This window comes from Thunnus albacares, chromosome 20 (genome assembly GCF_914725855.1).
Source record: "Thunnus albacares chromosome 20, fThuAlb1.1, whole genome shotgun sequence".
NCBI lineage: Eukaryota > Metazoa > Chordata > Actinopteri > Scombriformes > Scombridae > Thunnus > Thunnus albacares.
Genome location: NC_058125.1, coordinates 12,934,068 through 12,954,595, shown reverse-complemented (window position 1 = coordinate 12,954,595; position 20,528 = coordinate 12,934,068). Strand labels below are relative to the sequence as shown.

Sequence of the window (20,528 nt, the reverse complement as noted above, 5' to 3'; positions counted from 1 at the left end):
ACCACAGAATATTTCTATGTTCACGATGAAGCTGAAGTGAAGTGTCAGTTATGAGCCATGACAAGTAGCAGCTGCGGTAGTGCACATGGCTTTTTGTGAGGATTACCCCAGCTTTATCTCTAGGAATAAGAGCCCTTTGCTGATTGGTCCAACTGAAAGCATGCCACTTGGCCGGCTCAACAGGTTACTTGCCTGGAATTACACCTGTCCAATGATGGGTCTCAAGGACCAGAAGCAGTCATGACTGTGCCTGAGAGTCCTGTGTGTGGCATCGCTTAGGATGTAAATGTTGAGGAACCTGCGCTATCAACTAAATGTAAGGGCATTGACTGCATGAAGTCGTTATGGTGCTTTACAAAGGACCGCGGCTGTTGGACTTTACAAAGACTCCTTCACACCTTCAGTTCAACAAATATGTCCTGACGGGTTACCGGCCAGTGTCCACTGCTCAAGAGTGCCTCAGGAGCCTCTTCTACATGCACAATGAGCTGGGGAACATTTACACACATGGTAAGTCCTGAAATTAACTGTGCATTGCCTATGTTGGTATTCTTTGCTTAGGTATCCACTCCAATCACTGCCATCCTGGACTAACGGTAAAACTGCAGTGCATCTGAATTACCATGAAGTTCTACATTTTGATAGTTAAATATATAGAGCAAGCCCTTTCCTCTTTATATCCACTTAAACCATACAGGGGATGTACAAACAAAAAAGGTCACAGATGTCCACTACTCTCACTTATGAGCAGTTAGAAGCATACTTGACAAGTGTGTAATGAGGATATGGGGTATTAGCTGTAATCTGCCCCAGGAATCCCTGTCCTGGAAATATCCTGCTGTTAACAAGGTCTTTAAAGATGTGTAGTTGGCTAACACTTCTTACCTGTAATAAAAACATTTTACGTGTGTCTTTAGCAACACATGCAGGAGACAATTTTGTAAATTTTGGGAACAGTTATAGAATACATTTTCTAATCTGTGCTTCTGATTAAACACTTTAATACTGACTTGAGTTGTGCAAACACAAGCGAAGACAGAAATCAACTAGGCATGAGCTAAAACTCTCAGAGCCTTGAACTTCCAATGGCATCTTCTTCATGATCCATTTTCTCCTTGACCATCCTGTAAGTTCATTAAGACTAACACTCTTACTGAGGGGAAGTGAAGGGTATTAGTATTAGAGCGTTGCTCACGTTTCTCTCTGCATGTAGCCAACAACCAAATCTTTCATATTATTCACTGTAAAAACAAACAGAGGAACCACTCAGACCATTAAATTCCTCATTTTGTTGTGCATTAGGTGATATTTGATTGCATCTGCTGTGATTACAATGTCAGGCTTCAAATATCACTGTAAACAACAATGCCATTAACTTTAACAACAAAGGCATCAACCCTGCAAACCTCAATTAAGAGGTTTCAAGCGATTTTCATTTTTCATTTCTTCCTTTTATCTCATCTCATCTAATTTCTCCTCTTTCCCTTTTACAACTTCTCCTGTCACTCCAGGCATCCCTTTCTTCCTTTTTTTGGTGCTGCTGCCTTATAGTATCCCATGGATGGAGGTGGAGAGTGTCTGGATCTGCGTGGTCCACTACTTGGCCTGCCTCTGCCCCACTGTAGGTTCAGTGGTCTACCATGTGTTCATGAACCATGTGGGAGGGGAACATGTGTACGACACCCTGCTGTCCCTGGACATGTTTGGGGTCTGCCTCGTTAACACTCTGGGTAGGTCGTTGAGAGGGAGTGAAGATCACCTCACTCAAAATGTACTTGATGCAAATTGGCTCTGCTGTTTATGATCTGAATTCTTACATTTCTCAGTCTCAAATCAAATCTTTAGGCCTCAAGTCTAAATTTTTGCTAAATCTAACTCCAGTCCAAGTCTTAAGTCTCCACATTTGATTAATAATAACCCTGACAATAACCAAGTCAATCATTCCTGACTTAGTTTTAGTGATACTGCCTTTTATTCACCACTACATCTTCCCTCTTGTCACCAGGTGCGCTACCCATCATCCACATCACCCTTCTTTGCTATCCAACCATGCAACAGACTGCCTTGCTGGCCTACATCCTCCTATCAGCCTATGGCATCTACTGTGCCACCACAGCCCGCACTAACGTCCTGCGCCTGCGGGCTTTTGTCTGGCAGGCCTTGTTCCGCTTCTGCCTCTTCTTGTTCCGGGTGTACGGCAGCGGCGTGGGCAGCCCAAACTCACTGCGCCTCTTTGTCATCATGGACTCTTTAGCTGTACTGGGAGGGTTGGTCAATGTCATCCAGATCCCTGAGCGCTTCAGCCCAGGCCTGTTTGACAATTGGGGCAACAGCCACCAGATTATGCATGTCATGGTTATTTGCTCGATTATCTTCCTCCACTGGGGCACACTGGAGGATTTAGACTGGATTAAGACCTACCAGTGTCCTATTGAATGATGCCAAGTGCATCTAGTACACGCACTCAAGGCTGCGCTTATAGGATCGAGACTTAGGATTCAACGAGGCAGGAAGAGTAAAGTATGAAGAGATGAGAAGCAATTTGTTTTAAAATGCACTTTAGTCCTAGCTGCTGACAATGAGTTTGTTCACTGTGATTAATTCACTTTATTATTTGACATTTTTCCAGAGAAGAGTAAGAGGAACTTACAGTGTTGTAACTGTGGAACTCAAATGTCACTTATATCAAATTAACAATCCTGCATACTTGATTTTTAGTTTGTTGAAATGCAGTAGTTTTGGGTTATAATACCCATAACCAAAATAGTTATTTTTAAATGGAAAATGAGATTATTGTATGTAATAATTTATATATTTTTTATATCTTGTTCCAATGTGTATTTCATTCATGCATGATGAGAATGGTTCATGTGAAAAAGTGAAATAACACAAGTGGTTGAATGCTTCTGTTGTTTAATTGCAAGAAAGATATACTGTATATACACTTGGCAAGAAAAATGAAATCTGGTTTTTGCTATTGCTAAATGTCACTCAGAATTTGAACTGTTTTTATGTGGACTTGGCAAAGTTAGTTACATTCCTCTTCATTGGCATTCTTAGGAGCTGCAGATACTGTCACCTTCAAACCAAAAGCATCAAAGCACCAAAAACTGCATCAAATTATGTAAAATTATGGCCACTAGGAGCAAAACGTGTGTAAATTTGATTTTTAAAGAGGTGTGGATGTTGCAGAAGAGGAGTACATAAACCCTGACACAGCAGCTTTGTATTTTTGCAACACACACCGAGTCATTCTTTTGTAATCTGCAACACTGGACAACCTTCTTCTTCTTCGCTACCAATAAGATCTCTCTGGTCAGTTTCTGGGATCAATCTTCTTCTGAGCTGCTATCGTCCTCAGCTTCTGATAGGTCAGCGATGGGAAACCTCAAGATGGCTGCCACTCCACTCAACTGAGTCAGTTCTGAGGAGACGGTAAAGAAAAGATATATCTATAGTTAACAGTACACAGTTAGCACTTCTCAGCAAGCTGTTGGCTGATTATGTCTGAGTACAGGAGTGAAAGGAGCACATTTGTTGTTAAGCAAATATTTCTGTCCATTCTTGGCTTCTTAAACTGGGGACTTTATCAATAAAGAGCAAGTCAGGACATCAGTATTCAGTCATCAAACATCTATAGTGAAGATCTTACAATATGTTGCCGTTATGTTAATCATACTGGTCAGTACATGTTAAGCAGTTGTAACAAAAACCTATGAGTTGTTGAGTTGTACTCAATTAAAGGTACCTTGTGGATTTTTTGACCACAAGTAGCGCTGTGGAGCAATGTTTATAAGAGTGGATCCCCATTCTGTTTGTATCATGCTCAAAGACACAAATGTATGCGTGCAAGACAATGTACATTATTCTGCTGATTGACAGTAGGTAATGTGCTAAGAAGAGTCGCAATGCCCCGATAAAATCAGTAAAGAAGAGGACTGCAAGCTAGCAAACATGGATGCAACAATGTAAGTTTAAAATCATTCAAAAAAAAATCTGCTCTGCAGATGTTTTATGAGGAGCAAAATACATCCAACATGTTTGTTAGGCCTCAAGAATTCACATAATGAGTTTTGGTGGGCAACACTGAGTAAAAACATGACTTTGTTTACAAGTAAACTCCACAGGGTACCTTTCAGCAATAAGACACTAGATTATGCTTGATTAATGATTTTGTCAAATTAATGCTGCAGATATGTTTATAACAAACATCTCATCTCATTTTTTTCTCTCTTTTAACATATAATTCATAAAAATCTGAATGGTTTTATAACTTACGTTCACCAGACACATGAAGGCTTGAGAATATTCTGCATGAAAAAAAGAGACAGGAGGCTGTCATTAGCTGGATGCTTGGCAAGGGACGTCCAATTCTGCCAATTCCTGGTGTATGCAAACATAAACAACTATGCACAAGATTTTTCAAAGATAACTTGATACCTGACGTTGCCTCCATTGTCTCTCACGCTGTCCACCAACCGAACGTAACGAGCCCTTGTAGGGACATCCTGATGCCTGGATGTACACAAGACACACAAAATATTATATTGATACACAGAGAAATTGTGATTGTCCCTGACTCCTGTTCAAATCACAAGCAACCCCTTGTATAGTTAGTGTAAAACCAATAGGTAAAGGAATATGTGTGGAATTTTCATGTGATTATAGTATTTTTCAAATTATTCTGATGACACAAGTTTTTGTTTGTGAAAGAAACACTGTGTGTGTCTCTCAGTACGTGCATACCTGAACAGCTTATCACTTATCAACAAGGTGTCAATGGCGAGAGCGTCAGCAGCTTTCTCCACATGGGCCAATCTGTGACGATGCAAAGATACAAAGGTTGTTGATAATCTGTGTTAATGAATGAGAGTCACAGCCTGTTAAGTGTTCTGGTCACGTCACTCACCCGTAGAAGGCTCTGTCAGGCTCATGCTGCAGCATCTTATAGAAGTCTTCCAGGGCTTTCACCTCTCCTGCTGCCTGAAAGTTATAAATAAACACCAGTAAACACATTGATTTGTGTCTTATATAGTAACATTTTCTGGATTCCTGCAAAACAAACTGACAAAGCATAGATGCATATTCACCTTGGTGTCAGAAAGCCTGCTTGTCACAGTGGGATCAGAGAGGATTTCTACGAAAACAAACATTTAAGTAAGTTTTTACCCTGAAATAAGATTTGACTGTTGTATACTCATAACCCATCAGCTCCTACCTTTGAGTGAGTACTTATGACCTGATGATGAGTGGACCAGCATGAATTTGGGCCGATTCTCCAGGAGGATCTTGTTGTCCTGCCGCACCGCCTCTCTAAATAGGTAGGTGATGAACTGGTCCTTCACAAACCCTGGACTAGCCACCAAGATGCACTTCACCACTAGTACATGGCAGTGAGGAGAAATCAAAATCAAAAAGTTTCTAATGTTTAATTTAATTTTCTTGAATCAGAAACAAAAAAAAAAAAGAAAACAATTAAGATTATACAGCAACAATGATAAACCATAATAGGACCATAAAAACGACATACAGTACAATGGAAAAGAAGCAATCAGCAAACAAACAAATGTGATAGGAACAACAAATTAAAAAAGGGGAAGTGTGCAACATAAAACAGGAACATAGTTGTGTGAGTAAACTACCATCAAAATTGATGTGGCGAAGAATTGCCTGCATCACAGCCTCATAAAACCTCTCCAGCGCCTGCACACAAAGAGATGGACAGACTGACATCAAACAAACAATACATGACAAATACAATAGGTCGCAATACTGAGGAACTGGGACAACTAACAGGGGTAGTTACCGAATTTGTCTGAATATAAGACAATGTTTTTGTTTTTAAATCACTTTATAAAGCGGAATTGTCTTACACAAATGACTGGACATAAATGTTATGTAATATGCATCCAATACACTCTCTGTCTCTTTTAGATAGTCAATGTGGTTACTTTTATAGATTTATTTTGCTTTTATTGGTTTATTCTATTTTATATACTGAATATGTGAAAATACATTTAAAACATGTTAAATATATCTGCCTACCTTGTTTCATTTAGAGTTATTCTTACCTTCAAGATGTTTTTTTCCCAAAAATAGGTGTCACAAATGGAGGTTGCCTCGTATTCAGGGTTATCGGGCCACTTCACTACCTACAGGTGACCTGCTGACTTCATTCTTCCATAAGCCTATCCAGTATCCGTTCAACTGCCTATCTTCATATTTCAATCTTCTCCGGCATTTAACACTGATAATCTCTTTCTTCGTCTTTGCTCTGAAAGTCCTGAGCTCATTACATCTGTGCACTTAGAGAAAGCTGACCTACCTTTTCGTGCTGGGTGCAGCTTCCCCTTCTCTTGCGAGGAATGGTGACCTCCACTTTTGCGCGAAGCAGAGTCATGGCAGGGGTCACCAGCACCAGGTTGGCCAGACCCTCCTGCATCACCACAGCTGCCACGTCTGCCTTCTGGGTCGCATCACAGGCTTGCTCTGAAGGGTAGAAAACGATAAATGCATCGTCTGAGGATTAATGAAGTTATCGACAAATATGTTACTATTAATTATTGTATTTTTTTTACCATTTATTGCGTTTTACTGGTAAAATAATTGGTATTTATTGGTCATTCTTCTTAAATATAAGTTTTTGTGGTGAAAATTACAGAGGAGACAGGCATGTGTAATGACAGACCTTCACTCCTGCAAATAACATGAACCCCATCTGTCAGCTAGGAGCTTCCCTCCTGTTTCTCCTATTCTGTTCCCATGGCAACGCTCTCTCTTTCGTACATTTTATTTAAAACAAAACCTGTTATAATGTCACCCTGTTAATCAGACATTACAGTCAGAATAAGCTTTTGATATATTTAATTAATTTGTGATTACTTATATCTGGAATGAGCTACAAAAGCCTACAGATAGAAAAGCATGTGTAAGACAGATGAAGAAAGGTAAATTAAAAGCATTAATTGTTGTATAGAGTCCAACAGCCTATTTCCACCCTGTGAAAGGGATTTAAAAAGCTTGTTAAACAGCTGATTCTCATCACTGGGCACCTTCAACATGATTCGACGCATGAAACATATTCCAGGAAGTACAGTTTGCGTAACAGATTTGTGAATTTGAAGGTTTATTGTGTCTGCACAGTGGTTTGTAAAACTCAGAGGCAGATATTTTATTTTTTGTCAAGACGATCTTGAGGTAAAACAGCAGAAATACGGCTTTTATGTTACAAAGTAATCCACTAAGAATGTGCTTGCTGACGTCACGTTGCTTTGTGGCAAAAGTTGAGCCTGGTTCAAATTTTTTGCCAGACAACCATGTGTTTTTTCCCCAGGTGCCCTGTGTGTTGGTACCCCTGCTGCGTCAACGGACTTCCCCCGTTCAATGATGGAGAGAGTGCTGTTGTTGTTTTAATGCAGTGCTGTTGTCCTTACATCTGTAAGCAATTTTTGACATTTGGACTCCCTGTGTCATTAGCACATAACCATGTTCGCTCACTTTACTTGGGAGGTCTGTGTTTTGACAGGGTGAAAACAACGGCGTGACGTGCAAGTGCGAGCTTAAACCAACCACAAAAATGAGACAAAGTGAAGTTTTACTCTGTTGTTGAGATCGAACAAAACAAATTGAAATTGTGATCACAGTAGCACCTGCTTACCGATTCTGTCCAGCACAACACTGTCCCAGCTCTTTTTAGCAAGTGTGAACTTCCTGTTGAGCTCCAGCTCAATAGTGTGGTAAGCCCCCATCTGATTAGTGAAGAAGAGAACACAAACACACAAGAATCACAACCACTTCTCATTTCAAACAAGAGTACATTTACACTCTACAGATCTTTATGGAGGAAAAACAATAAATTATACTGCTGTTATTCTTTAATGTGAATTTGCTTATGTTAGTAAATACAAATAAGTACATATTGATTGAGTTGCTGATTGATTAGTGTAACAACAAGCCCAACTAAAAATTACATTAAAATAAACTTTACATGTTGAACCTATAAAACATAAAACTGAAAGGTGTGTCGCTTTAAAATGTAAAGTAGACATGCATTATACACAAACAACATGTGTAATGATCTTTAACTGCTATTAAACTTGTCATTTAAAGCCTTGCCTTGACTTGCCTGCTTGATCACTCTACACCACATTAAAACTTCTATAAATGTGACAAGGCTGCAACTGTCAAGTCGCTTGTAAATCTCAGACCTTGACATACTGGTTCTCCTCTAAGTTCGTGCCCTTTACTCTCAGCTGGCAGGCCTGGGAGTCGAAGTCGATAGTCTCCACGCATAAGGTGAGAGTAGTTCGAACTCTGGAGCTGCCCACACTTCCGGTAGTGGACTCTGTCTGCACCTTCCTGTGGGACCAGAGGAAAGGGATTTTAGTTGTGACTGCAATGACAAGTTTGCTGTGTATTTGAGACCAAAACATGGCATGATACACAAAGACACAGATAGAAAGAGCAGAAGAGGAGAAGAAGATTTTAATTATGTAAAGCCAAGCTGGATACTGAACCTAAAAGCTGGACACTGTACATAACTATAGTTGCATTTGTGTAACAGCAGAGAATTGAGGTTGAGCTACATTGTTTACTGGCTCAAAAAGGCACATTCTGCAATACTGCAATACTGCAAAGCCAACATCTTTCTCTACAGGGCTGGAAAACTGTCACATGTTTGGCAGGACTTTAGCTGTTATTTACCTCTCCCAGTCAATTTACAGTTTGAATTAGAGCTGCTGCGATTAGTTGATTAATCAATCAACAGAAAATCAATTGCCAACTATTTTGATAATTGAGTGATCATTTTGGGTCATTTTTTAAGAAAAAAAAAGGCAAAAATTCTCTGATTCTAGCTTCTAAAATGTGAATATTTTCTGGTTCTTTATTCTTCAATGATAGTAAACTAATTATCTTTACATCACCTTGGGCTTTTGGAAAACAGTGATCGACATTTTTCAGCATTTTCAAGCATTTTATAGACCAAACAATCAAATCGATGGAAATAATCCACAGATTAATTGATAGTGAAAATAATTGTTAGTTGCAGCCCTGGTTTGAACGTAACATTCAAGGATTCAAGTATAAGTATAGAAATACAAGGAATTTGCTTTCGTTCAGCTTTCAAAACACGCAAAGACATTTATATTCAGTAAAAAATCTAACAAAAAACAGACACTGTTATGCTGGGTGAGTTCAATAAAATATCTAACGAATAAATAAAAATCGAACAATAACTAGGTGGAGGGAGGGTTTAAAGTGCATGGGGCAGATAGCAGCAGGTCTGTAGGATGAGGGGGGAGTTTTAGGCTGGAAGAGAAGCATGGAGGATTGCTGGGTGGTTCTGGGGTGTGAAGTGGAAGGCAGGGGGATGGGGGAGCAGGCTGAGACTCATACTGAGAGGTGATGAATCTATTGTAGATTAAGTTGAGGTCATATGCAAATTGATAACTGTCCAAGTGCTGAGGGGTTTTTCTTTTTGTAGTTTGTGACGGCCTGCAGTCCTCTCCAGATGGCAGCTGGGTTGTTAGATGCAAATTTTTCTTTCAGGTCTTTTGAGTGTTTCTGTTTGGCCACCCTGATGGCCTTCTGAAATGTGTATTTGGCCTGTTTGTACTCATCTGTGTTCCCACTGGTGAAGGCAGTCTCTTTGTTTTTGCGAAGCTGCCTGAGTTCAGCTGAGAACAAGAGCTTGGCATTATTGTATTTGATTGTAGTTTTAGAGGGGATACATAAATCCTCTCAAAAACTTATGTATGATGTAACAGTGTCCATATACTCATCCAGGTCAGCTGCATCATCCTGAATATGTCCCAGTCAGTGCAATCCAGACAGGCCTGTAGATCCTGTGTGGCTGTGGTGGTCCATTTCTTTGCAGTAGACACTAAAGGCTTTGCATATTTTAGTTTCTGCCTGTAGGTTGGAATCAGGTGATTCAGAGAGATCCAGAGCAGTGCAGGGTGCAGATTGTTACGCACTTTTTATGGTGGTGTAGTAGTGGTGCAGTATTCTCTTCTCTCTAGTAGCACACGTGATGTGCTGGGTTATTTGGGACAGTCCTGTGAGAGGTTTGTGTTGTTAAAATTGCCAAGTATGACAAGAAATCAGTCCGGGTATTTTCTCTCCATCTTAGTTATCTGTTCTGCAAGAAGCTGCTGCGCTTCTTTCACGCAGGCCTGCAGGGGGATGTAAACGCCAACCAGGATAAATGAGGAAAATTCACAGGGGGAGTAAATAGGTTTGCTCTTACCTGATAGTGGACGCTCTCAAGCTGTCTCCCACTTGCAGCAAGTTGTAAGTGTGCCACATGTCTTCCGCCTCCTCTGGCATCAGAGTCACCTGACTGAAAAGGTTTATGCAAAAAATGAGCCACCTTCTGAATTTACGTCACTCATAAACAGGTAATCAGTTGTGGTTCACGTCATCACTCAATTGAACTGTGGATATGATTTTACTTTTAAGATGTCAAGACATTATTGAGGGAGATGTTGCAGGAGCATCCATGCTGGAATGTATATAGAGTATACATCAATCATAGCACAATCGATGTTTGTTTTGTACTAAGTCAATAAAGCTATAGCCACATCTACAAAGTGCTACAATCTATGCACATATGTGTCCTGTCATGTCCTAAGTTATTACACATTAACTACAAAAGTGAATATTTTCGTACTAATCCCAAATCTCTCCATATCTGTGCTGGTAAATGTAAATCACATATGGACTTTTATTACCACGGATAAATTGACACAAGTACAGTCAGCTGCTATTTAGCATGCTGGCTAGCCTGCTAACATTAGTTATCGCCAGTCACTCACCCGGCATTATCTTTTTCTATGTCTTTGTGGAGGAGCTTCATGGTCGGACGGTCGTATGATATATAAAGAGAATTATTCGTTAAAACTAGATAGGTTGACGTTTTTTCCGGGTTATTAGAGTCATGTTTATATTACTGTGCATTAGCTTCTGAATGAATCACTCGCTGCGTGTTGCCAGAAGCTGGGACGTTATGCCCATGCCAACATACGTAATGACGTCTTCCCACCTTTTGTCACTTCCGTGGGTGTCGCTTTACTTGCACAACAAAAAAAACAAAAAGCGATACAAACACGAATAGTTGGGTACATGTAGACGATACACGCGGTGTATCAAGCATCGTTTGATAAACTCTCCCAATTAAACCCAGAAACAACGTCAGATATATCGGAGAATGGTTGTCCTTTTTTCACATTCTGGTTTGAGATAAGCAAAATGCTGAAAGACGTTGAAAAGCAGCCAATCAGCGTGGATTTTGAATCCCACAAAGCCCCGCCTTCTAGAAAAACTGACCAATGGCACCACTTCCGTTCAAGCCTCGCTTTAAGCTAACGCTCATCTTGGCTCTTTTTTTGTGTCGATGGCATGGTGCTAGTAGCTTCGGCAGAAACGGCGTTGTCGAAGAAAAGACGATTATTAAGTGAATTCGGACACCTAATGGAAATTAGTTGACTGATGCGGATTTTTTTAAGTACACGCCAGCCGTTGCATCTTGAACAAATCAGTCAAATTTTGAGGTTTCCAGTTCTGCCCCAAGGTGAGCTAGCTAGCCGATTAACAGCTAACGGTCACTAACTCAGCAGCCATTACATCGTTACTACGTCTTTGGCTTGTAGGAGTTGTTAGAAACCGACCAGAATAAGAGGAATAGCATGGCAGAAGCCGACAAACTGAACATCGACTCCATTATACAGCGTCTGCTGGAAGGTAAGACTCCGTTTTTCACTCGATATTTATTCACCGAGGTAGCCATTTTAGCTAACTACGCTAACAGAGACTAGACAACGATAACCAGCTCTGCTATGTCAGCCGGTTAAACTCGTCTTTGCCTTTTCGCTTTGTTAGCGTCAGTTTATGTTTTGTTAGTTGCATCCTTCTCGGAGCAAATTAAAGCTTTAATCTGAACGCATTTTAACGCTTTACTTAGCTCACTTTTATATATTTAGTTATGTGATACTTTGTCCAAGAAAGTAACCACATTTTAGAAATGTTTGGAGATGGTGTGGTTAACCTAGAATTATCACTTTAAAAAGATAGATATAGATATATTATGTACAAAATCTTCTTATGAAATGATGCTAATTATAAATGCTGTATTTGCAATATTTTGTACGGTTACAGAGCGAGTTTGGAGTTTAATAACTGTGACTACTGATATAATCAGAGACCACTTTTCTTGGGCTGAGAGCTAATACTACTTGGCTCTAAAACAGAATGCTAAAGATAGATAGATGGATAGATAATTTATTGATCCCAAAGGGAAATTAAAATGTTACAGCAGCCAAGCAAATGCAATTAAAGGTTAAATGATATGCAATAACTGAAGAAACTAATTCAAAATATAAATAAAAAGAAATAGAATAGAAAGGTCAAGTGGATATTGCTACTGTAGGTGCATGATTGTCTATAGATGTCAGAATTATGAGTACTAAATATTGATAGCTGAAGATTCTACACAATATATTTTGATACTTGAATTATCTACACAAAATATATACATATTACAGCAGCATATATTTAAAGTATAAATATGAAATACAAAATATGTGATGGACAATGTAATAATGAAATATGTCCAGGTGAGCACTGTCGGATGGTTTTTTCATCTTTTTGCAAATTTGTTATTCGTAATGTAAGTTGCTTCTGTTTAAAGTGTTTATATGACAAAATGTACTTGTTGCTGACCGAATGCTTATGCATAGTAAGATCAAAATGTATAACTGTCCATAATCTCAAAATGTAAAACATTAAAGTATAAATATATTACTGTATGTCATTTTTAGTTCACCTCCATAAACAACCATAACCAACCATAAAATACTTATTATCTCTGTGGTCCTGTTGGATTTTTGTTTGATATTTACATTCAAACCAGTTTTGTTTGAATGGCAGGCAATTGCTCCATATTCCATTGAAAACACCCTTGGTGCTATTAGAAAGGCTCATGAATTACACCAATATTTACTAACTATTGGGCAGGTTCAGGGTTTCTCTCTAAATGATGAAACTTCAGTCTGTTTTTGGGACAAGTAGAATATTTAGCACACCCTAAAAGATAAAATGGAACTGAGCATCATTTTAATGTCTGACTTTTGCAGAATTCAGATTTTTATTGTAGACATAAGATTAAGTTGTAGAATCAATCAGCCTTTTTCTCCAGACTTCAATATTTCAATTATTTTATATAAACATGATGGTTCTGATGGTGGGGGCAAGAGTTCATGATTGAAAAGTGAACAGTGTGCACACTACAAATGAACTTGTGTTAATTCTGCATGGCAATTTTATCCTATTTTGCACAGAACACATGAATTGTAGTTTAGGAAGTATTTTCCAACTAAAGAATAAAACGCAATATCTCATTTGACTGTTCTTTTAAAGATACCGATACATTTTCAACACATTTATTGCACATTATAAAATTATTGAATATTTTGAATAGTATAGTTTTATGCTCTACTCCCTGTAAAATCTGCTTATAAAATGATACTAATTATAAATCCTGTATTTATGATATTTTGTTCAGTTACAGAACAAGTTTGGAGTTTAATAACTGTGACCATTTTCTTGGGCTAAGAGCTAATACTACTTGGCTCTCAAACAGAATACTAAAGATAGATAATTGGATAGATACTTTATTAATCCCAAAGGGAAATTAAAATGTTACAGCAGCCAACAGTGAGGTAAAAAACAATGAGGTTATAAAGGTAAAAGAAACAAATGCAATTAAAGGCTAAATTGTATACAATAACCAAATAAACTAACTCAAAATATAAATAAAAATAAACAGATCAGAAAGAATAGAAAGGTCAAGAGGATACTGTTACGGTAGTAAGGTGCATGATTGTCTGTGGATGTCAGATTTGAGTGTACTAAATATTGACGCCTGTATATGTATCTGTACAATAACTCATTTGACTGTTCTTTCAAAGATACTGATATTTTCAACCTATTTTTTGCACATTATTTAATTATTGAATACTTTTGAACAGTTTAATTCTCTATTCCCTGTAAAATTATTAGGAACAATAAACTCAGTTGTTTATGGTCTGTTGTTTCCAGTCTACCATTTCTCACTCTTGTTCCCTTCCTCTTGCAGTGAAAGGCTCCAGACCTGGCAAAAATGTTCAGCTGACAGAGAATGAAATCCGTGGTCTCTGCCTCAAATCCAGGGAGATCTTCCTCAGCCAGCCAATCCTGCTCGAACTTGAGGCGCCCCTCAAGATTTGTGGTGAGGCTTAGTTGTGTTCTTTAGAGTCGAGGGAATTCTCAAGTGTGGTCAGCCACAGTATTTACAAACACTGTGAAATGGCTGTTTAAACTTAGTGTGCTGGACTATTATGAGAAGGCTTACACTGGAGTTATGCTATGCAGTCTTATTTGTCTGATGCTGATGAGTTTCAAATGGCAGTTAATTAAAGAAATTGTATTTAAAACCAGTTGAAAAGCTCAGGACTATAAAAGCGCTTGGCTGCGTCCTTGCCACATAATTACAGAACCGGAGGGATAAACTGATAACACTGACTTGCCAGCACAGTGCTGTTTTGCACTTGGTCTCACTGGATTTGGCCTCCTGTGTCAAAGCGCTGATGCCACTAAATGAACAATGCCAGTTTAAAGGAACAGTCTGCAAGTTTCAGGAACTGGATAAGTTTTCATTGCAGTGAGAATCACCAGTTTTCTCACATTGCAAGCTTGCACATTCGGTCAGTTGTCTCAACATCACAAAAAACAAGTCGGGCAACAATAAGTGTTCATTTAAAATAATGCATGGCCAGTCACGGTTGAAGTGTTGTTGTTAATCTGCAAGGCGCCACTGCCAAGTGTTGTTGTACCTCTATCCATCTCCCTTACTTTTTTGTTGTGCACATACACACGGCATCATAATCACACCTCTGACCAACATTGCTGCTTCCTCTCTTACACTTCTTTTTTTCACCAGGTGATGTTCACGGGCAGTACTATGATCTTCTGAGGCTCTTTGAATATGGGGGCTTTCCACCAGAGAGCAACTACCTGTTCCTGGGAGACTATGTAGACAGAGGCAAGCAGTCTCTGGAGACCATCTGCCTGTTGCTGGCGTACAAGATCAAATACCCAGAAAACTTCTTTCTGCTGAGAGGAAACCACGAGTGCGCCTCCATTAACAGAATATATGGCTTCTACGATGAGTGTAAGTCACATAGCATGCATAACAGATGACATTTATCCTCCCAATCTGTTTTAGAGAAGTGTTGATTTATTTTTGGAGGCTGTCATTTGTGGTGAACATTATTGGATTTATTGCAGGGCCGTTTTATCTTGTACCTAATAATAATCTGATAAGTGAGTATAGATCTAAAGACTGTTTGGTTTCTTTAACGGCAAGTTGCTGTCGATCTTAAGAAATGGCCAGCGTTAACTTAATATCCTTCACTGTGTGCATCAGCTCTGTTTTCAGTTTGTTAGACACTCATCAAGTAAAATTTAGCACTTCATGTGGAAATTAGTCTACATACTCCACAGAGAAAATGTAAACAATTTGAATAAATCATGAATCTGAGTTGGAGCTATTCTCTTAAACCGAAAGCAAAAACTGTCTTTTTAGTGGTAACAGCAGCCACACATACAAACCTCTCAGTACACTCAGGCTTTGGGCTAAGGAGCGTGATCAAGCAGTAAAGGCATAAAATCACATGCTTTTCTTTGCTATTTACAGCCTGGATTATGATCGTTTCTAACGTGATGCAAGAGGCAGAGCCGCTGAGATTTAAGCACGTCTCAATATTAGAGTGTGACCAAATAATTGTGGTTTCTTCCCACAGGTAAGAGGCGATACAACATAAAGCTGTGGAAGACCTTCACCGACTGCTTCAACTGTTTGCCTGTTGCAGCCATTGTTGATGAGAAGATCTTCTGTTGCCATGGAGGTAGCCTCATCAAACAGTTCATTTGGCGTCTATACAGAGTGCACACACAAACTCGCCTCTGCTCTGTTTTTACTGTCAACATAATGGTCAAAGACCTGCAGGGCTGTGTGCCATCTTAATTTCTTGTTTGAGTATATTTATATATCCGTGCCCCGTATCGACACACATGGCTACAGAGCACTTTTTCTTTCTTATTTTTAATCACACTGACTCCTAACAGGTAGATAATTAAACTGATATACAGTTACCTCTTTAAAAGATTGTGCTTATGACGGATACTGCTGGACTAAATGTGTATCAAGTTACTATAGGCAAAACCTTCTGCTCAGTACTTTTAGTAGTTTCTAATCATGTATGCTATTACACAGTTCAAGTCTTACAAATTAATATACTGTGTTTGAGCTGGACTTGGTCTTAAACAATTGAACATTTAAAAAAAAAAAAAGAGGTCAGATACTGTCAAAATGCTCATCTCAGAAAGTACAAAATCTCTGTGCAGCACTCTTGGCAATTTAAATAATGTGTATTAAAAGAGACTTGTTTCTTTTTCTTGACCCCAACTATTTTGGCACCTATTTGAACTAGTTAGGCAGTACTTATAATACAAATAACAGCATGATAAAGTGGGCTTTAGGGTTCAGACATGATACTAACAGCCAGTCACGGCTATCTCATGTCTAAACCAGCGAGACCCACAGCGCAAAATATGTAAACAGGCACTGATAACCATGAGGGTAAACACCACCTCCCTCTTCAATGCTGTAAAGTTACATAAGACAGAACACACTGAAAGGATATTGTATGTTTTCTAGAGTTATTCATTTGTAGGACATAGTTTCGATTACATAATGTTTGATATACACATGCAATTGAAAAGTTTATCATTGATTAAAAAATCCATTGTGTTCCAGCTGATCATAATTGACATACATTCAGTTTTTCTTCTGTTTGAAAACATTACTGAAAACTAAATTTAGTTCTATAGTTAGATTTTTGCAAACACTTTCCAAACAGACTCTAGGTTCACTAGTTTTTCTTCCTGTCTTAACTTTTGTTTTCTTCTCCAGGCCTATCTCCAGACCTCCAGTCTATGGAGCAGGTCCGAAGGGTTATGCGCCCCACTGATGTGCCTGACCAGGGTCTCCTCTGCGACCTGCTCTGGGCCGATCCGGACAAGGACGTGCTGGGCTGGGGGGAGAACGACCGTGGTGTCTCCTTCACTTTTGGCGCTGACGTGGTCACAAAGTTCCTCCATAAACACGACATGGACCTCATTTGTCGGGCCCATCAGGTCAGTGCAAGACTTTGATTCTAAGGTTATAAATTTAAAGGCTGACAGGTGATTTTAATAATAGTGTCTGATCAGATGTTGTCTGAGGGCGGTGTGGGTGTGAACAGTCTGTATTTGATAACTTCTCCATGACTCTCCTGAGAGGGTTGTTCCACCTGTTTGGGCGGCACAAATTACACCTTTATCATTCATTTCAAGTTTGATGACCTCATGTAATTCCAGCAAAGCTTTATCCACCTTCAACCTGAGCAGACGTCTAATTAGACACAATGACAGAACACACCCGTTCAAGCTGACAGGGGAAATGTAGAGCAGTTAATATTACATAAGTGATGAAAGATAAGATCCGTATTCTTGTTCTGTGCATCTTTCCTCCTCCTGTTTAAACTGGCACTTTTTAAAGTGTGTGTTAAGTTCGGACTTTCATCAAACCTCGTCCAGCTGTTAGTGAATATTTGAAGAGAAGTCAGGGAGAACTGCTGGAGTACTTGGATAGCACCTGGCCACTCCAGCTCAGTTGGATTTCAGCACAGTTTGACTGATAACCAGGTAGGCAGTGCGAGCGATAGACCTGCATTTATGATGTACCTTCATGCCATATAAGTTATTCATAAATGTAACGCCCAAGATGAGTTACAATCTTATGGTTCTGTTTTGTGCCTGATTTATTTCATACTGGTGAGAAGCAAAATGTTTGAAACGACCTTCATTCCTCAAAAACGGCTTGTTAATCTGTCGTGTCTGTTTTCAGGTGGTTGAGGACGGCTATGAGTTCTTTGCAAAGAGGCAGCTGGTGACGCTGTTCTCAGCCCCAAACTACTGCGGTGAGTTCGACAACGCCGGAGCCATGATGAGCGTAGACGAGACCCTCATGTGCTCATTCCAGGTAAGCAAGAGACATAACGAGACCTTTTTAAAAAATTCACAATCTGCTAAAGCTTTTCTTCCAAATCAACGTTTTAAAATGGCAACATGACATTGTTTTTGTTGTCTTCGCTTCATTATTTTTCTGTTTCCCTTTTTTTTAACAGATTCTCAAACCTGCAGACAAGAAGCTGTTCTATGGTGGCGGAGGGGGCATGGGCTCTGGCCGCCCAGTCACTCCTCCAAGGAAAGCTAAGAAATGACACCAGTAGTTTGCCCTCGACCTCCGACCCATCCCTCCTGCCCTCTCTACCTCTCTTCTCCTTTCTTTCACCAAACAGCCAGAAATCAAACCTATACCCAGGGCTTTTTTCCTTTTTTATCTGTACTTCTTAAAACATTTAATGTTATGAATTGTCTGAGTGAGTGCGTGCGTGCGCAGATGACAAATGCGTCCCATCTGCCAGTGAGCATTAAAATCATGTGTGCACATGTACATTTTGTGTGAGAGTATTAGAGATTTATACTTTCCCCTCTCTCTTGCCACTCTTCCCGTGGAAAGGTTGAAACCACAGTGTCTGTCTGTACAGTAATTTTGACTGAAAAAGCAGGGTTTGGGAGAAAGCGGGAGATTGCTGGCATGATAAATTTAGCAGCAAACCCCTGCCAGCAGGTGGTGTGTGTGTACTTATGGAGGGGGGAAGTATTTTGTTTTCCCTGTCCTCTGTACTGTAAAATCTCAAACACAGGTGTGTGCATGTGTGTGTGCGTGTGCGTGGACGCTGCGTCTTGCCCGGCTGAGTGTGACGTCTCAGAATCCTTTTAACAAGAACGAGCAAGCGCACGCTGACTCACACACACACACTCACACATGCATATGACTCTTCAGATTCATATGAGCCAGAGCTGTAAAAAACCCATACAGTTTAGGTTTGTACAGATTTGATTACTTGAAAGAGATTTTTTGTGAATTCGTTTTGTAGTCTTTCATCAAGTTGACCAATAAAGCGAGAATCTGAGCTACCTTGTCTACTGGATGCTTTTATTTTAATCCTGTATCTATGTTTAATGAAAAATCCTCATGTTTATATCGATCTATTATTTACCAGTTCATCACTGTACTAGCAGTCATCAGTTCTGTTCCTCATTTTACTACTGAAATAGATAAATGACCTTATCAAACATGTAATATGCATTTATACATACGTTTAGGTTTGAACAATTTATAGGATTAAATTGTCAAAACTCAGATAATTTGTTTTTAATGTTTTTCATTCTGCCTCTTTTCACTATAGTTTATTGTAGATTTTATTCCATTACAATTTGAAATAAAAACTTCTGGAATTAAAAACTCAAAATAACATTTCCTAATATTAGTCTTAGTTTAAAAATGTATCTGATTATTTCATAATTTCATGCTTATATTGTAGATTTTAAAATATTCCATGCTGGCCTTTAATACACTAGATGTGCCCTTTGGTAGATTGTTAGTTGAATAGTCTGGATTTGTTTGTGATCATTGGTTATAATTAAAAAATGTAATTTTGCAGGGTTTTTTTTTGTTTTTTTTGACCATTTTCAGTAGAAGCTTTGGTAGCGGCTCATCAATCAATCAATTATTTGTGCTGTCTTTGATCTGAAGGTTGGCTTTCATGGTCCTCCAGCTGTTTCTCTTCTGAGCTTTTCTCTTGAGTTGTTCTTATCCTCTTTCTCCGCTCCATCTCTTTATGTCATCGAGTCACATTATGCGTTATCTTCCCACTCCTCGTTTCCCTTTATTCATATCTCCAAAACCCTTGTTATCAGCCTCCACCGAACCCTCTCAGAATGTGCCCCGGAAATTCAAACTTTCTCTCTGCAATCTTCACAAAATACCCATCTTGTCCTACCAGTTCTAACATTTGACATAAATCTTCTCCAGCTGATCTTGAGCATTCTCCTGTAGCAGCATATCTCAGATGCATTTATCCTTCTTTTTGCTTCCTCTGTCAATGTCCACATCTCTGATCCATATGTAAGAACAGAAAAGATACAGGTTTCAATGATCTTTACTGTGATGATGATGTTGCTTCTCAGAAGTTCTCTGTTCTCCAAGAAAGCTATTTTTGCTTGTCCAAAACTGCATTTAATTTCCTCCAGACATCTTCCATCTTCGTAGATCTAACTTCACAAGTATTTGTATTTGTGCACTTGCTCTAATTCTGAAAAACGGCTCTTTCCTCATTAAAAAAAGGTGTAATTTCTAATTTAATCCTAATGACAGATAAGCCAAGCAATTAACTACAAGACCCTATCATGCACAAAGGGTAATATTTAGGCTGAACTGAATCAAACCTTACTTAAATAGAACAGATTCAGAATTAATATTCAATCAATATTCTTTAATAACATCAAAAAAGAAAGTTACTGTAGTTGCTGTCATGTTAATG

The 20,528-nt window shown here is 39.0% G+C and overlaps 3 protein-coding genes across 5 annotated transcripts; 2 read left to right on the top strand and 1 right to left on the bottom strand.

Annotated features, from left to right (window-relative positions):
* Positions 1 to 222: 222 nt before the first annotated feature.
* paqr4b (progestin and adipoQ receptor family member IVb) lies at positions 223 to 2,903 on the top strand. Its single transcript, XM_044337119.1, has 3 exons — positions 223 to 510; positions 1,512 to 1,730; positions 2,006 to 2,903. Exons 1-3 carry the CDS (start codon positions 345 to 347, stop codon positions 2,437 to 2,439), a joined length of 819 nt encoding a protein of 272 aa, XP_044193054.1. The 5' UTR covers positions 223 to 344; the 3' UTR covers positions 2,440 to 2,903.
* On the bottom strand, positions 2,897 to 11,238 carry pelo (pelota mRNA surveillance and ribosome rescue factor). The gene is made up of 13 exons (XM_044337115.1): positions 10,818 to 11,238; positions 10,250 to 10,342; positions 8,208 to 8,358; positions 7,658 to 7,748; positions 6,326 to 6,489; positions 5,643 to 5,703; positions 5,219 to 5,380; positions 5,091 to 5,137; positions 4,910 to 4,983; positions 4,747 to 4,818; positions 4,441 to 4,515; positions 4,279 to 4,310; positions 2,897 to 3,424 (listed from the first exon to the last, which is right to left on the bottom strand). Exons 1-13 carry the CDS (start codon positions 10,856 to 10,858, stop codon positions 3,330 to 3,332), a joined length of 1,158 nt encoding a protein of 385 aa, XP_044193050.1. The 5' UTR covers positions 10,859 to 11,238; the 3' UTR covers positions 2,897 to 3,329.
* A 136-nt stretch (positions 11,239 to 11,374) lies between these two features.
* ppp1cab (protein phosphatase 1, catalytic subunit, alpha isozyme b) lies at positions 11,375 to 19,122 on the top strand. Of its 3 annotated transcripts, XM_044337117.1 has the most exons (8): positions 11,380 to 11,572; positions 11,652 to 11,742; positions 14,135 to 14,266; positions 14,978 to 15,208; positions 15,840 to 15,944; positions 17,012 to 17,235; positions 17,987 to 18,121; positions 18,267 to 19,122. In XM_044337117.1, exons 2-8 carry the CDS (start codon positions 11,688 to 11,690, stop codon positions 18,360 to 18,362), a joined length of 978 nt encoding a protein of 325 aa, XP_044193052.1. In that variant the 5' UTR covers positions 11,380 to 11,572; positions 11,652 to 11,687; the 3' UTR covers positions 18,363 to 19,122. The 3 variants fall into 3 exon arrangements, 2 of the variants coding, with proteins under 2 accessions (XP_044193052.1, XP_044193051.1); XR_006399336.1 differs by lacking the exon at positions 18,267 to 19,122 and adding an exon at positions 17,639 to 17,784 and having other exon boundaries at positions 11,375 to 11,742; positions 17,987 to 18,078; XM_044337116.1 differs by having other exon boundaries at positions 11,380 to 11,742.
* The last annotated feature ends 1,406 nt before the right edge of the window (positions 19,123 to 20,528 follow it).

Bases quoted from the DNA above. Each gene is read 5' to 3' on its own strand.
- paqr4b (XM_044337119.1), top strand. From the start codon at position 345: ATGGTGCTTTACAAAGGACCGCGGCTGTTGGACTTTACAAAGACTCCT. The intron at 511-1,511 runs GTAAGTCCTGAA...CTGTCACTCCAG, and splicing joins GGGGAACATTTACACACATG to GCATCCCTTTCTTCCTTTTT. The intron at 1,731-2,005 runs GTAGGTCGTTGA...TCTTGTCACCAG, and splicing joins CTGCCTCGTTAACACTCTGG to GTGCGCTACCCATCATCCAC.
- pelo (XM_044337115.1), bottom strand. From the start codon at position 10,858: ATGAAGCTCCTCCACAAAGACATAGAAAAAGATAATGCCGG. The intron at 10,343-10,817 runs GTGAGTGACTGG...AAACCTTTTCAG, and splicing joins ATAGAAAAAGATAATGCCGG to TCAGGTGACTCTGATGCCAG. The intron at 5,704-6,325 runs GTAGGTCAGCTT...CTTTGTGTGCAG, and splicing joins GCTGCACCCAGCACGAAAAG to GCGCTGGAGAGGTTTTATGA.
- ppp1cab (XM_044337117.1), top strand. From the start codon at position 11,688: ATGGCAGAAGCCGACAAACTGAACATCGACTCCATTATACAGCGTCTG. The intron at 15,209-15,839 runs GTAAGTCACATA...TTCTTCCCACAG, and splicing joins ATATGGCTTCTACGATGAGT to GTAAGAGGCGATACAACATA. The intron at 18,122-18,266 runs GTAAGCAAGAGA...TTTTTTTAACAG, and splicing joins CCCTCATGTGCTCATTCCAG to ATTCTCAAACCTGCAGACAA.